The 21,133-nt window shown below is 30.3% G+C and overlaps 4 protein-coding genes and 1 long non-coding RNA gene across 19 annotated transcripts; 2 read left to right on the top strand and 3 right to left on the bottom strand.

Annotated features, from left to right (window-relative positions):
- The first annotated feature begins 35 nt into the window (after positions 1-35).
- LOC141533080 (speckle-type POZ protein B-like) lies at positions 36-5,390 on the top strand. 3 transcript variants are annotated; one of them, XR_012480180.1, is made up of 4 exons: positions 36-141; positions 3,813-4,882; positions 4,982-5,116; positions 5,262-5,390. XR_012480180.1 is itself a non-coding variant. In XM_074251761.1 (3 exons), exons 2-3 carry the CDS (start codon positions 3,850-3,852, stop codon positions 5,017-5,019), a joined length of 1,071 nt encoding a protein of 356 aa, XP_074107862.1. In that variant the 5' UTR covers positions 36-141; positions 3,813-3,849; the 3' UTR covers positions 5,020-5,205. The 3 variants fall into 3 exon arrangements, 2 of the variants coding, with proteins under 2 accessions (XP_074107862.1, XP_074107863.1); XM_074251761.1 differs by lacking the exon at positions 5,262-5,390 and having other exon boundaries at positions 4,982-5,205; XM_074251762.1 differs by lacking the exon at positions 5,262-5,390 and having other exon boundaries at positions 38-141; positions 3,826-4,882; positions 4,982-5,205.
- A 94-nt stretch (positions 5,391-5,484) lies between these two features.
- Positions 5,485-7,249, bottom strand: LOC141533081 (speckle-type POZ protein-like). The gene is made up of 2 exons (XM_074251764.1): positions 5,959-7,249; positions 5,485-5,784 (listed from the first exon to the last, which is right to left on the bottom strand). The coding sequence occupies exon 1, from the start codon at positions 7,032-7,034 to the stop codon at positions 5,976-5,978; it is 1,059 nt and encodes a 352-aa protein (XP_074107865.1). The 5' UTR covers positions 7,035-7,249; the 3' UTR covers positions 5,485-5,784; positions 5,959-5,975.
- Positions 7,250-7,956: 707 nt separating this feature from the next.
- On the top strand, positions 7,957-18,442 carry Unc-115a (actin binding LIM protein Uncoordinated 115a). 10 transcript variants are annotated; one of them, XM_074251986.1, is made up of 15 exons: positions 7,960-8,310; positions 11,008-11,168; positions 11,271-11,436; positions 11,532-11,784; positions 11,997-12,321; positions 12,500-12,571; positions 12,720-12,906; positions 12,971-13,236; positions 13,424-13,718; positions 13,856-13,942; positions 15,579-15,676; positions 15,817-15,886; positions 16,097-16,179; positions 16,513-16,716; positions 16,963-18,442. In XM_074251986.1, the coding sequence occupies exons 1-15, from the start codon at positions 8,301-8,303 to the stop codon at positions 17,074-17,076; spliced, it is 2,391 nt and encodes a 796-aa protein (XP_074108087.1). In that variant the 5' UTR covers positions 7,960-8,300; the 3' UTR covers positions 17,077-18,442. The 10 variants fall into 10 exon arrangements, 9 of the variants coding, with proteins under 9 accessions (XP_074108093.1, XP_074108087.1, XP_074108089.1 ...); XM_074251988.1 differs by having other exon boundaries at positions 16,097-16,137; XM_074251987.1 differs by lacking the exon at positions 15,579-15,676 and adding an exon at positions 14,767-14,867 and having other exon boundaries at positions 7,962-8,310; positions 16,097-16,137.
- On the bottom strand, positions 13,745-16,627 carry LOC141533235 (uncharacterized). Of its 4 annotated transcripts, none has more exons than XR_012480207.1 (3): positions 16,486-16,627; positions 16,063-16,232; positions 13,745-13,934 (listed from the first exon to the last, which is right to left on the bottom strand). It is a non-coding gene; the product is annotated as an uncharacterized LOC141533235 (long non-coding RNA). The 4 variants fall into 4 exon arrangements; XR_012480208.1 differs by lacking the exon at positions 13,745-13,934 and adding an exon at positions 14,813-14,921; XR_012480206.1 differs by lacking the exon at positions 13,745-13,934 and adding an exon at positions 15,477-15,682.
- Positions 18,443-18,621: 179 nt separating the features above from the next.
- LOC141533230 (facilitated trehalose transporter Tret1-like) lies at positions 18,622-21,119 on the bottom strand. Its single transcript, XM_074251996.1, has 5 exons — positions 20,656-21,119; positions 20,396-20,591; positions 19,886-20,330; positions 19,200-19,511; positions 18,622-19,135 (listed from the first exon to the last, which is right to left on the bottom strand). The coding sequence occupies exons 1-5, from the start codon at positions 20,771-20,773 to the stop codon at positions 18,746-18,748; spliced, it is 1,461 nt and encodes a 486-aa protein (XP_074108097.1). The 5' UTR covers positions 20,774-21,119; the 3' UTR covers positions 18,622-18,745.
- Between the last annotated feature and the right edge of the window lie 14 nt (positions 21,120-21,133).

Genomic DNA, 21,133 nt, shown 5'->3' on the forward strand with positions numbered 1-21,133 from the left:
ACTACCAGTCGGCGCTGCTGTAGAGACGCAGAGGGGAGAAAAATGAGAAAAATACAAACAGTAATATTTTGAGTAAACACACGTGGATTTTAGTGCACTTTTTGTAAGCTTGAAAATTTAATAATATTTTATAATATTCAAGTAAGTTGTCACTTAATAATTTTTTAATTTTATTAAACAAAAAGATTTGTTCCAAATAATTATTTTAAAAAATTGCATTTTTTAATTTTTTTTTTTGCTATCATTTAGTTTGTTATAAAATTTCTTTAATTACACTAGTCACAAAAATTAAGGGATATAAAAAAAATTCCAAATTTTTTGGTGATTTTCAGCGAGCTGTAACTCCGAGGAAAATGATCGCACAGAAAAAAAAAAAAGCAAATTGTAGCTCCAAGTGTCTAGTTTTTAGATATGACCATGAAAATTTTTTGTCATCGTCAGGTCTGGAGAAATCCTAAGAAAACTACTGAAAAAAAATTTTTCGAAATTTTTTTCGTCTTAAAAAGGTCTACGGGCTTCAAAAAAATTTTTTCGATTGTTTCGTTTAAAAGTTCTTTTAGTAAATTTAATACCCTTTAATTTGACGTAATTAAAAAGCCTGTACGATAATTTGCCGCGGAGTTATCGTCAATCAAAGCAAAAAGTTTTTTTGACTTTGGAAATCAATAACTCTGGAAATAATGACCGTATAGGAAATCGAAGGAGGGTTTTGAAAACTACACAATATTCTCTATAAGAGAACGTAAACCGCTTTGGAAGAAAAAAATTTTTTTGAATTGAAAACTCGGACTGAAAAAAGACAAAAATTCGCATAATTAAGGATATTTGGATAACTTGGTATAACTTTGGATAAAATGGATGAACGAAGGATATCGTTGGTAATTTTTAACTTCAAAGTGTCCCCTAAAATCCCTAAGAAATTCAAAGCGCTGCGATTTTTTGTTCATAGTGCCCAGAAGCTTCAAATTCTGTGTTTTCGCAAAAATCACCATTATGAGCAATTTTGTGATTTTTATTCATTTTTTCATTGAAAAAAATTTTTTTCAAAATTCTTTATTTTTCGATCAAAGAGATTGATTTTTCAAGAAATTTGAAAAAAAAAAAAAAATTTTCAATTTTTTCGAAAATTTTTTTATCAAAAATTTTTTTAATTTTTTTTTTTATCGTCTTCAGAATGCTTCACTATTGTCAAAAAAATTAACTCAATTTTTTCTGTCCACTACAACTGCCTTAGTTTTAAATCTCATTTTAAAAATTCAATAAAAACAAATTGATATACCCCCGCGGAGTTCGGCTTTTCCTCACACAAAACTTGAATTTTACGTTTTCTTTTTAGCCTAAATTCCTTACGTGAATTTTATGTAAGCTTTTCTTTGATAAGCACCTTTTGATATGCCTCGTCGACATTTAGCTGCCACAGATGTGGCTCGCATTGTTACCCTCCTTCAAGAGGGCTACAGTCAGGTGGAAGTAGCAGCTTCTATGGGAGTGAGCCAGTCCGTTATCAGTCGGGCCTATGCCCGATTTAACGCGACTCAAAGTTACGATCGTCGTCCGGGTCAAGGTAGACTACGAATCACTACCGAGCGTGATGATCGAGCTATCATTCGAGAAGCTCGTCGAAACCCTACTGCGCATGCCCACACGATCGCTCATCAATTTCGCAATCGTCGACAACGTCCTCTCCAACAACACATATCGGCATCGACGGTTCGAAATCGCTTTCGAGAGCAAGGACTACGCGCTAGACACGCAAATCGCGTGCCTATGCTCACTCCACGACATCGCCGAGCCCGATTGGCCTATGCTCATGATCATCACCATTGGGGTCGTAGACAGTGGACCAGTGTATTATGGACTGACGAATCTCGATTTTGTCTTCATGGCAGCGATAGACGATCTCTCGTTTGGCGCCGTCGTGGAGAACGAGATCGGGATGGTTTTACGAGACCAGTTACAGCTTTCAATGGTGGATCAGTCATGGTGTGGGCAGGCGTGTCCTTCAATACCAGAACCCCGTTGGTCATCGTTCGTGGGACGTTGACTGCCGATAGGTACGTCGACGAAATTCTGGAGCCACACGTCCTGCCTATGCGCACACGCATGGGGGCAAGACGGTTCATTTTGATGCAGGATAATGCTCGTCCTCACACTGCAGTTCGTACGCGAACTTTTCTCCGCGCCAACAACGTAACAACGCTTAATCATCCAGCGATGAGTCCTGATTTGAACCCAATTGAGCATGTTTCGGACATGCTTGGGCGTCGATTGCGGCGAGACTATCCGCAACTGCACAATCTTCATCAGTTGACTCAAGCGTTGTTACGTTGTTGGCAAGGAATTTCGCAACGTGATATTCGACGATGCATCAACATGCAAGAGCGTTTACGAGCTGTGATTCGGAACAGAGGTGGCAATACACGGTACTGAGCAGTTACTGCCGTGCGTACAGAGGTCATTTGGCAGCTGCAAACAGACAAACACGCAGACAAAGACACACACACACACACACACACACACACACACACACACACACACACACACGCGCGCGCGCGTGTGTGTGTGTGTGTGAGAAGCGTAAATCCGACCGAGCAACCTCCACGTGGTACGCTTTGAGTAACGCTAATGCCGGCGGTAAAACAACAGTCGAAAAAAATTGAGAAAATTTCGAAAAAAATTTTCGAAAAAAATTGAAATTTTTTTTTTTTCAAATTTCTTGAAAAATCAATCTCTTTGATCGAAAAATAAAGAATTTTGAAAAAAATTTTTTCAATGGAAAAATGAATAAAAATCACAAAATTGCTCATAATGGTGATTTTTGCGAAAACACAGAATTTGAAGCTTCTGGGCACTATGAACAAAAAATCGCAGCGCTTTGAATTTCTTAGGGATTTTAGGGGACACTTTGAAGTTAAAAATTACCAACGATATCCTTCGTTCATCCATTTTATCCAAAGTTATACCAAGTTATCCAAATATCCTTAATTATGCGAATTTTTGTCTTTTTTCAGTCCGAGTTTTCAATTCAAAAAAATTTTTTCTTCCAAAGCGGTTTACGTTTTCTTATAGAGAATATTGTGTAGTTTTCAAAACCCTCCTTCGATTTCCTATACGGTCATTATTTCCAGAGTTATTGATTTCCAAAGTCAAAAAAACTTTTTTGCTTTGATTGACGATAACTCCGCGGCAAATTATCGTACAGGCTTTTGATTACGTCAAATTAAAGGGTATTAAATTTACTAAAAGAGCTTTTAAACGAAACAATCGAAAAAATTTTTTTGAATCCCGTAGACCTTTTTAAGACGAAAAAAATTTCGAAAAATTTTTTTCAGTAGTTTTCTTAGGATTTCTCCAGACCTGACGATGACAAAAATTTTCATGGTCATATCTAAAAACTAGACACTTGGAGCTACAATTTGCTTTTTTTTTTTTTTCTGTGCGATCATTTTCCTCGGAGTTACAGCTCGCTGAAAGTCACCAAAAAATTTGGAATTTTTTTTATATCCCTTAATTTTTGTGACTAGTGTATTATTTTATTTGAGTAATTATTTATAACACTGAAGTTGACAGACATTCAAATTTTTTTAGAATTTTGTGGCAATTAAATAATTAAAAAAAAATTTATTTAAAAAGTTTCACTTGTGAAAATTAATAAAAATTACAAGTGAAAATTTTTAGAAGCATTTTTTTATTGTAATTAATTTTTAAAAAAAATTTTTAAAATTAACAGCTGATCGCTAACTGTAGTATTATAATTATTTTAATTAATTTAAAAATCTATACAATAAAATAAAATAATAAAGTGCTTTTAGTATCTTGTTTAAGTTGTAAAAAAAAAAAGAAATAAAAATGTCAGACAACATAAAGAAGAAAAGAGGTTATACAATAGTAAAAAAGCACACTGTTGTTTACGAGTGGATGATAAATGAAATAAGTTCATATATAAATTCTTCATCTAATTCCAAAGAAAGTGAATCTCTCTTTTCGCCGCAATTCTCTGCTGATTCTCACGTCCAAGATTTATGGCAGCTCCATTTAAAATTCAACGGCCAGTTGACAGAAGAAAAAAATTACCTGTCAATATTTCTGCGTTCATTGAACACCCAGCGAATAATAAAAACAAAAGCTGTATATTTTATTGTAACCAACAAAAGAGAGCGCGTTAATGTGTACAAATTCAGCAAGGTGTACGACGCGCATCAGAGTTTGGGTTACGTAAAATTTATTCTCAAAAGCGAGCTGCTGGAGAAGAAGAAAGAATTGGCGCCGTATGACACGCTGACGCTGGGAGTAGAGCTCACTGTCTTTGATGATTACTGGACAATTTCCACCTCTCCTCCGTTTGATCACACAAAGCGATTGATAACCAGCGACTTGAAGGATCTTTTTGAGACTAAAATGGACACCGACGTGACTTTCATTGTCGGAGAAAAAAAATTCCCAGCACACAAGCTCGTGCTGATGGTTCGTAGTCCTGTCTTTCGAGCCATGCTCAGCTCGAGCAAAGAACACGAGATTAACATCCCGGATACTTGTCCTGACATGTTCGATAAATTGTTGGAGTTCATCTACACTGACAGAGTCGCTGACCTCGATGCCGTAGCTGAAGACTTGGTCGAACTTGCTGATAAATACCAAGTTCGAACGCTCAAGCAAGTTTGTTTCGAAGAACTCTGCATGTCTGTCAATATTGAAAACGCTGCGAGGATGATTCTTCTTGCTGATCGTCTCAACGCTGAAATAATGTTCAAGTATGTCACTGAGTACATTAGGATCAATGCTGAGACTGTTATTCAAACTGAAGGATACAAATTGATGGAGACTGCTAATCCATTCTTGGCTCTGATGATTTTCAAAAATTTTTCGGCTCTGAAAATTGAAGGTAAATTTTTTTTTTTTTTTTTTTTTTTTTTTTTTTTTAATTTAATACTTTAAATTCAGAACTTATTTTTTTTTTTTTTTTTTTTTTTTTTTTATTTAGATAAACCTGCTGGACCTTCAAATAAGACTGATGCATAAATGGGAACGCATTGTAAAATTTTTCAAGAAAAAATTACGACGTATTGATGATTTTTTTATCTAATTTCTCAAAATTTTTAGAACATATATTTGACATGTATGTTAAGTAATTTTATTGATAATTAATTGGTATTAATTGGCTTAAAAAAAAATTTTTGTAAATAAATTTAATTATTTATTTATTTATTTATTTAGTCCGAAATATTACTGTTTACATTTTTCTCCCTCCCACTTTTTTACAGAAGAGCTGCCCGGTAACGCTACTTATTGAACTAACTCTAACAACCCAACTATCAGTCAAGTCATCGGTCCAATTGACTTTATTTTAATTATTGGTATTTTTATAAAATTTCTAAATAATAAATTAAAAAAATTCTAACTTTCTTAATGTCAATATTTTTATTAATCATGAATAATAATAATAATAATAATTGTATAGAAAAATGAAAAAATTTAATACAAAAATTATTATAAAATCACAACACGAGCTTTTAATTATTAAATTTTATCCTTAATAATTTACATTAAATTTTTTTATGGTCAATGTAACAATCGCAGTTTTTTCTTATAAAATACTTACATATAAAAATACAAAATCATTTGATTTCTGTCATTGCCTAAAGGATTTATTACCTTTGCCATCATTTAAAATTTATCCTAAAGGTTACTAAAGGTTACTAATTTATTCTAAAGGTATAATATAATAATTTTTACAACAATTATTGTATTTTTCGTAGTACATGATTTCATTATTATCCGTAGAACCTGCAAAAAAAAAAAAAAAAATAATATTACCAAATTGGAATTAAAAAAAATTTAGTAAAAAAATTCCACGTGTAAAAATAAAAAAAAACTATTAGTGAAAATTTTTTAAAGCATTTTTTTCTGTAATTAATTTTTTTATAAAAATTATAAATATATAAATAAAAAAAAAATTACTTGTAAAAGAAAAAAAATTATGTCGCTCGATCAGCATTAAAGTGAGCAAACTTTTGGAATAAAATCAGCCCTAAGGAAGGATTCGACCTCTCCATGACACGGTAATCCGGAGTTTCGATGACACTCTTGGCATTGGTCAAAATAAAATCAGAAACTAGATCCAGCATATCCTTGACATTGTACCTCTCAGCAAGCATAAGTAACTTGACAGCATTGTCAACAGTTAGCGACTGGCAGAGGGTCATAGCACACCTGGCTTTGAGAGAGTCCACCATGTACCTGTCAGCAACCTCCAGCAAGTCCTCAGCAATCGCCTCCAGGTTGGATACGTCGTCAGTGTAGATGAACTCCAGCAGGCTTTTGAAGATCTCTGGATCAATGTCTGTGATACTGACTTTGTCTTCTTTCCTTTCCTTCATCTCCAGAGAGAACATCGTCGAGAACACTGGACTCCTCGCCATCAAAATAGACCTGTGTGCGTTGAAAATTTGATCCTTCACCGACAGAACGACGTCGCTGCCAATCTTGCTGTCGAACAGTTGCTTGAAATCGTCAGCCATGCGAAAGTTGTTCCTGGTTATGGCAGCCAAGCTGTTGGAGATGGCTGTGAAGCAATCAAAGACCGTGAGTTCGATGCCGATAGTCAGCGTGTTGTTGGGTATCAGCTCATCTTTCTTCTCCAGCAGCTCATTTTTGTCCAGAAATTTGCGATTCCCCCAACCTCCGTCACATGTGAATGTTTTGCTGAACTTTTTTACTTTAACTCTTTCATTATTGTGGTTTAAAATAAAACATAGATATTTTGTTTTCGTTTCAACGCTTGACTCCGCAGAAAACATCAGAAATATCGACAGCCATTTTTTTTCCGCTGAGTGAGCGTCTTTCGGGCTTGATTTCAACTCTAGGTTCCATCTCTTCTCTAGACTACTTCCTGCTGCGAAACTTGGAGACTGCAGTAATATATTTTGATCGCTGTTGTCATCACACTTTTCGATGTATGAACTTATTTCGTTTATTTGCCATTCGTACAAAATCACGTGCTTCTTAACGTTGGTATAACCTCGTTGAACTTGCATGGCGATTTTTAATTTTTTTTTTTGCTCAAGTGACAGCACTAATTTATTTAGTTTTAGTTAATCGCTTTAATAGGAACTGCGATTGATTTTGCGAGGCAATTTTTATTATTTTTACGCCGTTTTTGGAGCACAAATTTTTTTTTACAGCGCAAAGAAAGTAAACGGAGTTAATTGTAAATAGTGCGAATATTTTGCGTGATTTATATGCGCCACTTGTTTCTTCTAATTAATTCTGAAATTTAAGTATTGTTAGTTTTTTATTTTAATTAAATCAAAAATTAATTATAAAAAATTTTTTAGTAGAAATAAAAATAAAAAATTATTTAAAACATTTTACAATAATTACCTTTCAAAATAATAACACATTATCACACTGAAGTTAGCTGTCAGCTGTTAATTTTTTTTTAATTTTTATAAATCAATTAAAATAATAAAAATACTTTTAAAAATTTTCATTAATAATTTTTTTTATAATAATTTCACTGCTAAAAAATTCTAAAAACATTTTTAGTGTTTAATTGTTAACTTCACTATCATCACATATCTCTTACTTCTTGAAATTCAATCAATTTTCCCAACAATTTTGAAACAAAATTACATACAATTTAATTATTTAAATAAATCCTAGAATTATTAAATTAAAAAATTTAATTAATAAATAAATTAATTGTTAATGTTAACATAACTATTTCTTATTAAACTGTAAACTGTCAAAATAAAATACAATCCCAGATTGCACTAAAAACAATAAAGAAAAAGACCCTAGCGCCACTGTAGACTTAGCGTCAGGAACAGTAGCTAAAATTTAAAAAAACCTCCGGTGCGGCAGTCGGTAAGTCCTACAACTTCCGCTCGCTTCGTGGCAGCACTAATAAAACCAGCGAGCGAGAGAGACAGTAAAAAAATCCTGGAGTGACGAGCAGCGTAATCTCTCTCTCAGCTCTCTCGTAATAGCTAATTATTCCGAGTAAAGCGAGAACTGAGAGAGCACAGAGCTCACCAGTGTGGAGTATCATGCATCAGGAGTATGAGTGTTAATCTTAAAGACTGTTAGTAGTCAAAAATCGAGCTAGTTGTTAGGACATAATATTAAACTAAACATCGATAAAAAATAGTGTGATTGTTGGATTACAACAGTTGGACCAACCGTTCATTAAGATACTCCTAGGCGTATCTTATTATTATTATAAATTGGAATTTCACTGGAGCCGTGTGACCCGGAATTAATAATTGTGTTCAGCGTGATAATTTTTTAAAAATAATCTAATGACAATGGGTGAGTAAACAATTGTCTTAATTAATTTTTTTAATTTATATTTTTCTCAACCGGTTACCGCTTAAGTCATTAATTTATTTTTATTGTTCTCGCATATAGGTACGTGTTTATACTAATTAAATATTATGACATCCATCTGTGCAGCGTGTGTGTGTATAGTCATGTACATTAAATTATTTTAGCACAATCAACGTGTAATAATTATTTACTACATTGAATGGTATGCCGCACATGAGTAAAAAGGCTGCAGTGTATAAAATATATATATATATATATATATATATATATATATATATATATATATATATATATATATATATATATATATATATATGAGAATGAGAATGAGGTAAAAAAGAGGAAGAATAGAAGAAAGTTTTATGAAGCAGAGTTTGAGTGTTACGTCCTATATTGAACAGAATTTATTCTAATTATTTTAAAAAATTTATTTTGATAGCACCCTCAACTCCTCCGTGGGTTATCCACGTATTTATATATTTAAATATTTATATTTATATTAAATATTAAATATTAAATATTAAATACAAGTCTATGTATAAAAACGTGTGTAAAATCTAACACTTGATGCATGTATGAGTATGATGTTTTCAGAAAATGTTTGGCTCCTCATGGAGACACTTCTCTAATGGTATGCCCTATGCCAGCATCAGCTAAAATTAGTTTTGTATTTTCTAGGACAAATCCAGCATTTCCGTCCTTTCTAACTTCACTATTCTCTCAACATCCCATTGTTACACTTAACGACGCCACACCTTTCGAATAAATGAAAAAAACACATTTAATTATTGGAAGGTTTAATTTTTAAAAATCACTTGAGGTTATTTTCTTTAAGCTTGAAGGACTTGATTGGTTGAGATACAAGCACAAGGATTAGTATGATTGGTAGTGTAAACCTCATTTAATATAATATATATATATATATATATATATATATATATATATATATATATATATATATATATCGATTTTCCAGAGTTACTTGTCATGTATTGGACACCGACAAATTAATGAGCTTAATTACACTTGATTACCTTTGCAAAGAGCTGAAAAAAAAAAAAAAATAATGGTTTAATGGATTTATATATAACTTGAAATAATATATCTTTAGTAAAATAATCAGCATAATAATTTTAAATTACGTAAGTCAATCTGCAAATGTACATAACGTCTATCCTGTACATATACAATGGACTTAATTATGCTGGATAATTACTCGTTTAAATGAATGCTAACGAGAGCGAAATTTGTGCTATAGAAAGTAAACAAATATATTTATTTATTTATTTATTTATTTATTTATTTAAATAAATATAGTTGGAATGCGTTGAAACAAAATAAACATAGTTGAAAATAAGCAAGGCCAGGTTTACAGATTTATCGCTGGAATTTTTATTAGACATGACGTCATATCTGTTGAGAGGCTGTTAAATAAAGGAGGGGGGGGGGCGATGATGGTCATCATGATGATGAGTGTTTTATTATTCGAAATATTTTTTATAATTACCAAAAAATTTTACGTAATTTTTTTTTTTTGTTTTATATTTTGTTTAAAATTGTATTTAGGTTACAGATTATTATTTTTTTTATCGTAAATTTTAATTCATTTTTAATATTTTATTTAATGTCGTAAATTTTATATTGACATAGTTAATCAAATGAAATAAATTATAAGTATAATTGTAGTGTAGATAATCTTATCGTACTGGGTTTTTAACTGGCAGGTGAACTTTATATATATATATATATATATATATATATATATATATATATATATATATATATATATATATATATACGTTTATTCTTAAATTAGCCGGCCGGCATTCTTGTGATAACAAGAGAATGATTCTTCAAATCGTCATTCTAATATTAGCTCGTAGTATCTAATGTTATTAGCGTCACTGTGATGATGAAATAATTGTCTGTATTTATATTAATATTTAAACGTTTAATAATTTATCTGTAGTTATTCAAACTTATTCAGTTTAAAATCGTTATCGTTTGCTAATAATCAATAATATATAATTAATCAACGGTTGATAATTATGGAGATAAAATTAAAAATAATAAAAAAAAAAAATTATTTTTTTCGAGAGAAATTTATTGCTCGATTAGTTTAACGTTTGACCCCACTTTGTGACATCCTATTTAGTCCACTTATGAATGACATTAACGTGACGATATTAGTGTAAGAACCGAGTACAGAGGTCATAGAATATTAATGCAAGGTTCATTATAATTATTTTTGTAATATAGATAATTTTATTGAATTATAATTTTTATGAATTATCTATAATATTAAGAGAATAAAAAAATTTTTGTCTTCATCTCTAGATATATAATTAAGAAATGACATTGGATCTTGGGAATTATTGACATTTTTTAAGATATAAGCTCATTCTGATGTTACACTCATCAAGAGCTTTCATTTGAGTACCCACATCAATTTTTCATATATTTATATATATTATATATTTTATATATATATGTATATATGAAAAATATATAAAAAATTAATGTGGGTACTCAAATGAAAGCTCTTGATGAGAGTAACATCAAGATGAGCGTATATCTTTAAAAATGTCAATATTTAAGAAAGTACAGAAGATAGTTAATTTTAACAAAAGTAATTATTTAATAAAAACAAAATTTAATTTAATTTAATTTATGTTTCAGGAAAAACTTATTGTCTATCGTGTAAAAAAAAATGCAGCGGCGAGGTGCTGCGAGTTCAAGACAAGTACTTTCACATCGGTTGTTTCAAGTGCGCGCAATGCAGCGCCAGCCTCGCTCAAGGCGGATTTTTTGCTCGGGAAGGATCCTATTACTGTACAAAGGTGAAAGATTACTTAGCGTCACTCAATTCAACTGTCAAGCCCGTTAATAAAATCTTAATCTGAAAGCGCTGTGATAAAACTTATATTGACTGTCTCTTTCAGGACTATCGTGAGCGCTGGGGAACAAGATGCGCTGGATGCGGCGAGTACGTTGAAGGTGACGTCGTGACTGCTGGGGAGAAACACGCTTTTCATCCGAACTGTTTTCATTGCCAGAGGTGTAGACAACCGCTGTTAGGTCAAGGAACTAAAGTTACTCTGGTTCAAGGTACTTTTGATATATGTGCTCGGTAACTCTCTAAACCGGTCTAGTGTCTCGGAGCATTTAGTTTGATTTAATCTTTTTTATTGGACGTCTGATAGGTCAAGCCTTGTGTCATCGGTGCGTCAGTATACCTGTACGAGAAGCCTCGACACCGATTGGCAGCAAAACTCATGACAGCCGATCAAAAAGTGCTAACGCCAGAGACTCTGGTAATGACGTCGGTGCTTGCGCTGGTTGCAGTGAAAAACTGCAAGAGGGACAAGCCCTTGTTGCTTTGGATCGACAGTGGCATGTTTGGTGCTTCAAATGTCACAGCTGCGATACTGTGCTCCATGGCGAGTACATGGGAAAGTATGTTTTATTTATTTATAATTATTATTTATTATTTTTTAAAATATCTAAGACTAAATTTTTAATTAGTCTTCTTAGTTGATTTTTTATCAAACATTTTATTTTAAAATTAATAATTATTAATTTTTAATATTTCTTCTGTTTAAAAAAAATTTTTTTATTTTAACGAATAAAAGAAAAAATTTTAATTACTATAATAAATTATTTTACAGAGATGGAGTTCCGTATTGCGAGAAGGACTATCAAAAACAATTCGGAGTAAAGTGCGCGTACTGCAGTCGCTATATAAGCGGAAAAGTATTGCAAGCTGGTGAAAATCATCACTTCCATCCTACTTGTGCTCGTTGCACCAAGTGTGGCGATCCTTTCGGGGATGGTGAAGAGATGTACTTGCAAGGAGCCGCAATATGGCACCCGCGGTGCGGGCCAGGGCCCACTGGGTCAAACGGAATTGTCAATGGGCATGGAACTAGAGATGTTCATACCCCACAACACAGAGAATCTGAGCGTATATCAAGTAGTGCATCTGAGATGCAGGTAGACAATTATTTTTACAACTAAAATATTATTTACCCTGCATTACACTTTTTCCCAGTTATTATTTTATTTAGTTATTTATCTTTAGATTTTTTTTTACCTTGGGGTTTTTTTTTTTTTTTTTCCTTGGGTTTTGTTTTTTTTTTTTTTTTTTTTTATATTATTTTCTACACGATAGTTCTCATTGAGATCTCGCACACCAAGTCTCAACGGGTCGATATGCAGTCCATACAGCAGCATGAGTCGCAAGGTATAATAATCACCATCCATTTATTTTTATCACATTTTTATATGTTGTCCCTCAAAAATTTCAACATTTAATTTATTTTTTTTTTAATTATTAAAAAAATTTTTTTTTTTAATTTATCTATTTAATTATTATGTATACCATGCTACAGTATTATCCAGCACGAACTGGAAGTCCTGGATTGATATTACGAGAATATGGACGTGGTAACGCCGAAGACGTTTCCAGAATTTGCACATATTCTTATTTAACAGAAGTACCAAGTCAAGGATATTTGAGACGTCCGATTCAACCTTACGATAAACCACCGACTAGTCCTCACTTTCATCGACCCAATTGTAAGTAATGGAATTTTTTTTTTTCTAAGCTACTGTTTAAAATTAATTATTTTATTTTCTGTAGCATCACGCTCGATAAGAAGCAGCGGAGGTCGAAGCAGCCGTTCAGGAATGAGAGCGTTGGTAGACGCGCTCAGTGAAACGAGACCAAAATCTCCAGCAGCTGGTAGTCAGGTCGACAATGACGAGCCAATTGAGCTCGCTCATTATCCAGATGCTATGAAACGTCCGCCTGGAGCTAAACCTCCGATAGAACGGGACGATTTTCCAGCACCGCCGTATCCTTACACTGATCCTGAAAGACGTCGACGCTGGTCTGACACTTACAAGGTAATTAATATTCTTTTTATTGAATTACTTATTTATTATTAAAAAAAAATATATTTTTTTTAATTACTGATTTTTAAAAATAATTAATAATAATTTTTTTAAATAATTAGAAATTTATTTTTTTTTAATTTATAATTTATAATTTTTCTTACTAAATATAAATAAATTTTATATTATTATTCTTCAGGGTGTTTCGGATGATGAAGACGACGCTACTACAGACGGTACCGACCGATCAGACAGATTAGACGGTGAGCGTAAAAATTATATAAAAGAAGTTGAGCAGAAATTAAAAAAAGAAGAAGATGAGTTGAGTAAAATCAATACTGGGATTGCTAAAGTATTTCTTCAGGACATAGAAAAAGATCGTGAAAATCTGCGACACCGCGCAGCTAATGTCGATCCACGAAACGCTTCGAGAACTCCGTCAGCAGCTAGAGAACCGACTTACAGATTACGATACGAAAGTCCTGTTGGTGCTTGTGAGTTATTATTATTATTATTATTATTATTATTATTATTATTATTATTATTAACTACTTTTTTTTTTTAATTAATTAATTGGTCAAAGATAAATTTTATTTTTATTAAATAATTTTTCTAAATGAATATTTAACAGCTCCATCAAGAAATATTGATCACGCACGTCCGTGGGAAGATGATGACGGTGTTAGTTACAAGTCAAGCACTGCTCCAAGCTACAATGGTAATTTAAAAAAAATAATTATCATCATCTATAATCGTTAGTCAATTACATTATCAATCATTAACTAAGAGTCCGTCATTTCATACATGTCCACACGTTCGCACATTAAACACTAACATTTATCACTCAAAAGTTCAGCTTCTTCACGATTAATAATTACTTTAGAGTCTAATTATTAAAAAAGGCTGCTGAAATTATTTCAGTGTTTAATTAATATGGGTTACAAAAATTCTAATAACAATAAATAAAATAAAAAAAAATTTCTACAAACAATTATCAACATTACCGCTGAGGTGATAGTTTTCAAGATGATGTCGCCTTAATTCGCACGCAGTAAGTCGTTGTTTTAAATACCTCACGTTTTATTTAAAATTTTGAAATTAAATTTTCAAAATTACTCACCGTATTTTATTTAATAAAATAAAAAATTTAACGAAAGTGATTAAAAAGACCCGAGCAACGGTCGTTGACTCTCGAACTGAGTATGAGTTTTTCATCCAGCTTATCATGTTTCATTAATCATTCTTCATTATTTTTAGTTGTTTAGTTTTATAATTTTTATAATTTAATCTATTTATTATTATTACTCATGTTTTATTTATTTTTTTTTTTTTTTTGCATGGATTTACTCAACTGAAAATCACACACAAACACGAACATGCTTTTCTTCCTTTCATATCATCTTTATTTCACGTAAATGCACTCTAAATATTTTAAAAATAAAATTCATTAAATTGCATCTACTTAAAAAACTTTTATCTATCGTATTTCTATACTTGTGTGTTTTGTGTTTGTGTCGTGTGTTTTTATACCTGGCTGACCAGTCGGAAGATCATCGGCCCGTTCCCCGGCACCCAGAAACTATCCACCTCTCGGTAATCAGCGCGCCTTCACACTTCCAAACGCTGCTAGGCACTATCAGTCGGTGAGTTTTTTAGCAATCACGCTTGCACAATTTCGTGGTAGTTTTATTCAAATTCTATTATTTTATTTTATAAAAAAAAAAAATTATTACTAGGCTCAAAATTTTTGGTAAAAATATTTTATCAAAAAAATTTTTTTAAATTTAATTTTTTACATAAAAATGTCTTTTATCATTTTTAATAATTATAAAAATTAAAATTTTTAATTAATTAAAAAAAAAAAAAAAAATTATAAGACATTTTTTTTTATAAAATTAAATTTAAAAAAATTTTATTTGATAAAATTAATTATTAATTATTTAAAATTAAAGCAAAAATTACAAATTAAATTTATTCTTCTTTTTTTTTTTTAATACAGAAAAAAAACTAGAGTTTGTCTAGCTACCACGAAATAAATTAAGTTAGCAGTGCAGGTTAATATTTTATTTAAAAAATAAAAAACAGCCAAATAATTAACGCTAAAAAAAATAAGTAGTGAAGAGCTTTGCTTGTTTATATTTATTACTACCGTAAAAAATAATTACCAATAAATCGGGATTGTAAAAAAATTTTAGTATAAATAAATGCTGCGAACGTTGGGCATTCGTATGGGAATAAAGGCGTGAGTTGAGTTTTTGATTAGATAAAAAAAAAAAAAAAATCTAATAAAATAAATTTTATTTATTTATATTGATTTATATTATTATCACTGTTCGATTGATATTCTAAACCAGTTGTGAGCTCCCTTCGACACATCCCGAAGCCGGGATACGGTCTGGCACCGCGAAGTCACACCTTCTCGTCTACTGGTGGTTCTGTATCTGCTCTCCCTGTAAGTCTTATTGCGCGGCGTTTATTTTTAAATAATTATTAAACATACACTGTGGTGTATAATTAAAATAAAAATTATTTTTATTTATTTATTTAATTTACTGTCACTATAATTTTTACTTATTTATTTTATTTGGTCAGGGTGATTACTCATTCAGCGGTATGGGCGACAAAACACACAGCACTGATTTTTCATCTGGCAAATCGGATAGTGAGTAATTAATTTTTTTTTTTTTTTTTTTTTTTTTTAAATAAAATGTCTAATGTGTCAAAAATTAATTATAAAAATTTTAATTTACAGTATTATAATAATTAATAATTATAAATAACAGCATGTTTAATTATTCCTTAATTTATAATTCACTGTTTTTAAATAATATTACTTACGGAATATTTTTATTTGAATCCCATTAAATTTTAGTATCAACAGGCAGCATTACGGATGTCGACAGACGAGCACTGGTATGTACATCAGCCCCGTACTACTCACGTCGAACAAGCATGGTTTGTAGCACTTGATGTTGCATTATTTGTTTATCTATTTCTTCAAATGTCTACTGAGAAGAATATTTTTTTTTTTTTTTTTTTTTTTTTAAACAAGAAATTTAAAATTATTTTTATAATTTAAAAAACACGTGTTGTTTTTAATTAGTTGCATGAGTAAGATTTGATTTAAATCTGTAAATGTTATTTGAATGAACATAGCGCACGTAAAAAATGTTTGTACATATCGCATGTCACTGAATCGTAACGGGCTCTTGTAAAAAATGTTTGTCATAAATTATATAGATAGTAGTAATTAATATTTACTGATTAATGTGAGGGAATTTTATGCAGAATGATGGTGGAATTATCCCGTCATCGACAACGTATACAGGAGGATTAGGAACAGTTGGTGGAGGCACTCACGGTCACCATATGCGACGTTCGCTTCCAGACATGGGAGCTGCACCTTCAGAGCCACCAAAGCTTTATCCATACCACTTGCTTATTATTACGAATTACAGACTGCCAGCAGATGTCGATCGCTGTAACCTTGAGGTAAATAAAATTTATTAAATTAGATTTAAAATTAATTTTTTAATTTTTTTTAATAAATAAATTTGCTCCGAAAAATTATTATTAAAAAAAAATTGCATTTATTATTTTTAAATGTCAATAATTTTTTTTTGTCATAATTAATTAATTAAAAAATTTTTTTTAATTATTAAAAATCTGGTAAATTAATTTTTAAAATTTTTTATTAAATTAAAAAAATTAATAAAATAATTTTATTTTTATTTTTAGCGACACTTATCGGATGCCGAATTCGAAGCAATACTTCAATGCAATCGCTCGGAATTTTATCGACTACCCCAATGGCGCCGAAACGAAATAAAACGACGTGCTCGACTCTTTTAATGACTCTATAGTGGTTTTACTCTGTCAGTGCCGAGCGCACATTCTGATAATATTTATTTAAATTGAAGACATTTTCATTTCTGGAAAAAAAAAAAAAAAAAAATAAAATAAAATAAAAAATAAAAAGTAAATTGTATCGTCCATAAGAATACAATCTGTTAGTATTTGTCACAGCAAACAAAGTTTAAATTAATCACCTCAATAGAGTTGACGGTGTTACTTTAACAAAATACTTTGTTTTTATAAATTCGCCTTTTTAAATTGTCAGATTTAATTTTTATTTTTAAAAATTTAGAGTAGTTTCATGAGTCATTAAATAATGTTCGCTATATTTAGATTAATATAATAATTTACGGATATAAAATTATATAAATGTGCAAAGATATGTCCGTTCATAATTACTTTTTATTATTATTAAATTTTCTTTAGTCGTCAATGTAATTTCTCGCGACTTAGCTACATAAAAGCTGCCGCCAGATATTCATTATTATTATTATTACAACGTAAGCGTTTTATTTTATTTTATTTTTTTTTTATTTTATATATCGCGAGTAGACGAAACAAAATCAGCTGTTTTTTATAACTTTTAATAATATTTAAATAGTATAAAAATATTTTTTAAAGGATATTAAATACTTTTGAAGTATTTCTTCAACAGTCAGCTGATTTTGTTTTGTAATTAAAAAATATCTACTCGTTAAATAAATTAAAAATATTTTTAAAATTTGTTTAATATTTAATTAAGGCAGTTTTTGTATTAACTATTATTATTAATTTTTTTTTTTTTTTTTGTTAAATTTTAACTTAAATATTTAGGCAACTAAAAAATACTGCCAGCAGCTAAAAAAAAAAAAAAAAAAAAAAAATGTTAGGAATAAAATTTTGCGAGTAAATAAATGGTAGCTTGTAAAACATAAATAAATATTTATGTACACTTACTTGTAGGCAATACGATTACTTTTATGTATTTAATTGTTACAAAGGCATTGCATTTCACGTTGAGTCATGTGCCTATTGATAAATGTCAATTGACATTGAAAAACTCACTTTTAAAATTAATATAAAAATAATAATAAATATTATCATATTTGTAGTTGCAGTAATTAAGACCATCGCATATCATGTGACTTTCGTGCAATTTATATTCATTTAATAAGTCTTAAGCGTAAGAAAAAAATACAACAAAAATGTTTAAGCAGATTTAAAATTTCTCTTTTCTCATTCTAATATTATTCTCACGGAGACAAATAAATATTTGTTTAACAAGTAATTTATAAACTGTGAGATAATTATATTTGCCGTTGTATGAAGCACATGCTTCTGCTAGTCTTCTAGCAATAAAGTTTAATAAATACGCAAACTCTAATTTATTGTCTTACGAAAATTTGTATTTATTTGTTTAATTAATTAATTAACTATTTATATTGAATAGTAAAAAAAAAAAAAAAATAGTATATTTCTTGAAAGATGGGCTTTTCCTTCTCCTTTCCCTTTCCCAGCTGACTTAGATTGAAGATATAATTTTAAGAAAAAATAAAATATAAGTATAAATAATTAATTTTATTACAAAACTAGGAATTCAAATTGCGCGCGATTTAATCCTAACCAATAAGGAATTAGGGTCCATGTTTTCGAATATTAATATAAAGAATATTATAAAATACAATTATTAACTTTTTTTTCCGTGAAGTTCATCTTGAATTTTTTGCAACGATTTATTTTTAGTCTCCGGTAAAATAAAAGCACCGAACGGAACACTTAAAAAGCAGAAAAATCCAAAAAACCAAAAAGCAGTGTATTGACCAAAAGCATCAACAATATTAATAAAATATTTGATTATAATAAATGACATAAAACAGCTGAGAAGGATAATAATTGTTGATGCTTTAGATTTTATTTCTTGGGGAAGAATTTCACCCACTACTGTCCAAGGAACCGGACCTAACCCCACACTGTAAGTAGCCATGAATACAATCAAAGAAGAAATCGGGAGCCACCCGATGTTGCTGACATCTGTTTGTACAACATCTTTAAAAAAAAAGAAAAGTCCAAGAACTCCCTGGAAAAAAATTAAATTAATTTTTATTAAATTATATTTAATTTTCTGAATAATTTTAACTTACTAGACTTAACGAAGAACCGATTCCTGATATGATTAATAAAATTTTTCGGCCTAGTCTATCAATAACAAGAGGGTTAAAGCACGAACCAATAAGTTGGACCAATGTAATAATAATTGTCTGATAAATTGGGCTGATACTAAAGTTTCCGCATCTTGCAAATATTAACGGTAGGTAAACAAGAAGAGCAGTAATACCGCTCAGCTGTTGGATGAATATCAGACTACAGCAAATAATTATAGCTTTTAAATTGGCCTTGACTTTAAACAAATCCAATATTGTTGATTTTTTGCCGTAAGCTTCTTGGACCGCTGTCTGAGGTAAGATGAAATATAAAATTAAAATTAGCAGTCCCTTGACTATTTTTTAATTTTTTCTAACCAACAAATTTGTTCCAAAAAATTATTTTTAAAAAATTTTTACATTTCAATTTTTTTGTTAAAAAAAATTTGAAAATTAAGTTAGCCGACATTTAAAAATTTTTTAATTTTTTTTTATTGAAAAAATGACTCAAAAAAAAAAAAAAAAAAATTTAATTTGTAAAAACTTATTTTTAAAAAATATTTTTTTGTTCTAATTTAATTAAAAAAAAAAAAAAAAAAAAAAAAAAAATTAAAAACGTCGGCTAACTTTAGTATCATAAAAAAAAATAGTTAAATAAATTTTAATAAATAAAATAAAATTATAACCTGAATTTCATGAGCTTCTCTTTCAACAGCTTCTCTACTTTTCCCTCTTAGCTTCACCAATACCTTAATAACATCTTCCTTCCGGCCTTTAGCCGCTAAATAATACGGTGTCTCTGGCATCGCGAAGAAAACAATGAAGAAAATAATCGGCAGTGTTGCACAAGTTATGCAATAATTATTGTACGAAACAAACGGTCCAATTCCGAAAGGTATCATCAAACCTAAGTTGAGAAATATTTGAAGAAAAGAGCCGAGTATACCGCGGACTGACGGCTCGGCAATTTCGCCAACGTAGATGAAGATGAGTCCAAATGTGAAAGAAACTGCAAGGCCAGCGATTAATCTTGAAGCGTAAAAAAATTCAATGCGATTCGCGATAAAAACAAACACCCAGCTCAAAACAGCTGGCGCTACACTGATCAATAAAGCAACTCGTCTTCCCCATCTGTAAGTACAGTATGTTAATTTAATTTCTGGACAATTGTTTGATAATTAATAACCTATAATTACTTGTCAGCAAGGTATCCTGGAATTAAACAGCTGATTACTGAACCTGCTGTAGCAAGACCTCCAACCCAAGAGACTTCTTCATTGCTAATTGGTCTTCCAAGCGGATTTTCTTTGTTCACTGGATTTTCTTGGAGCATCATCAGTATAGGACTTGTCCAGCACAACATAACTCCACTTGCTATCACGTTGATGCTCACTAAAAAAATTATTAAGCTTTAAAGAATCAAAGAAAGAAGAAAAAGTAGTGAAGAAATAATTACCAGCAATTGCAGCGACAAATTGCATCAATTTAGAGCCTCGTTCATTTTTTATGGATATATTTTTATTAATGTGAAATATTTCTGCACTATTAGACATCAATTCGTCATAATGAGCCATTGTGGAAGTTAAATATTGCACGGTTTAATTGATGACGAAGAACAAAAAAATTATTTGAAACAGCTTTTGCTCCCAATTATTATCACGTAATTAAATCAAAAAATTTTATTAACTTGACAAGTTATGCATTGTTGTATAATCAATCCGATTGTCAAACATATGATTTTTATCTTTTGCGATAACAAAATTCAACAATGATATATATTTATATGTCAACAAATTAAATTCGGTGAGTTAAAATTAAAATCAAAACAGTTGACTGAAAAAATTAAGTAAGAGAAGTTATGAAGCAATAGTGACATAACTGAATGTCAAAAAATAAAGATTAGTTGTCGTATTTTTCTAAAAAGTATAAAATAT

The sequence above is a fragment of the Cotesia typhae genome, unplaced genomic scaffold (assembly GCF_013202065.1).
Source record: "Cotesia typhae breed Kobodo isofemale line unplaced genomic scaffold, CoteBio_Ctyphae contig_83, whole genome shotgun sequence".
NCBI lineage: Eukaryota > Metazoa > Arthropoda > Insecta > Hymenoptera > Braconidae > Cotesia > Cotesia typhae.

Excerpts from the sequence above, each read along its gene's own strand:
- LOC141533230 (XM_074251996.1), bottom strand. The coding sequence starts at position 20,773 with ATGGCTCATTATGACGAATTGATGTCTAATAGTGCAGAAATATTTCAC. Across the intron at positions 20,331-20,395 it reads CCAGGATACCTTGCTGACAA|ATGGGGAAGACGAGTTGCTT; the intron begins GTAATTATAGGT and ends CTGTACTTACAG. Across the intron at positions 19,512-19,885 it reads GAGAAGCTCATGAAATTCAG|ACAGCGGTCCAAGAAGCTTA; the intron begins GTTATAATTTTA and ends ATCTTACCTCAG.
- Unc-115a (XM_074251984.1), top strand. Across the intron at positions 12,572-12,719 it reads ACAGCAGCATGAGTCGCAAG|TATTATCCAGCACGAACTGG; the intron begins GTATAATAATCA and ends ACCATGCTACAG. Across the intron at positions 13,719-13,855 it reads CGAAAGTCCTGTTGGTGCTT|CTCCATCAAGAAATATTGAT; the intron begins GTGAGTTATTAT and ends AATATTTAACAG.
- LOC141533080 (XM_074251761.1), top strand. The coding sequence starts at position 3,850 with ATGTCAGACAACATAAAGAAGAAAAGAGGTTATACAATAGTAAAAAAG. Across the intron at positions 4,883-4,981 it reads TTCGGCTCTGAAAATTGAAG|ATAAACCTGCTGGACCTTCA; the intron begins GTAAATTTTTTT and ends TTTTTTATTTAG.
- LOC141533081 (XM_074251764.1), bottom strand. The coding sequence starts at position 7,034 with ATGCAAGTTCAACGAGGTTATACCAACGTTAAGAAGCACGTGATTTTG.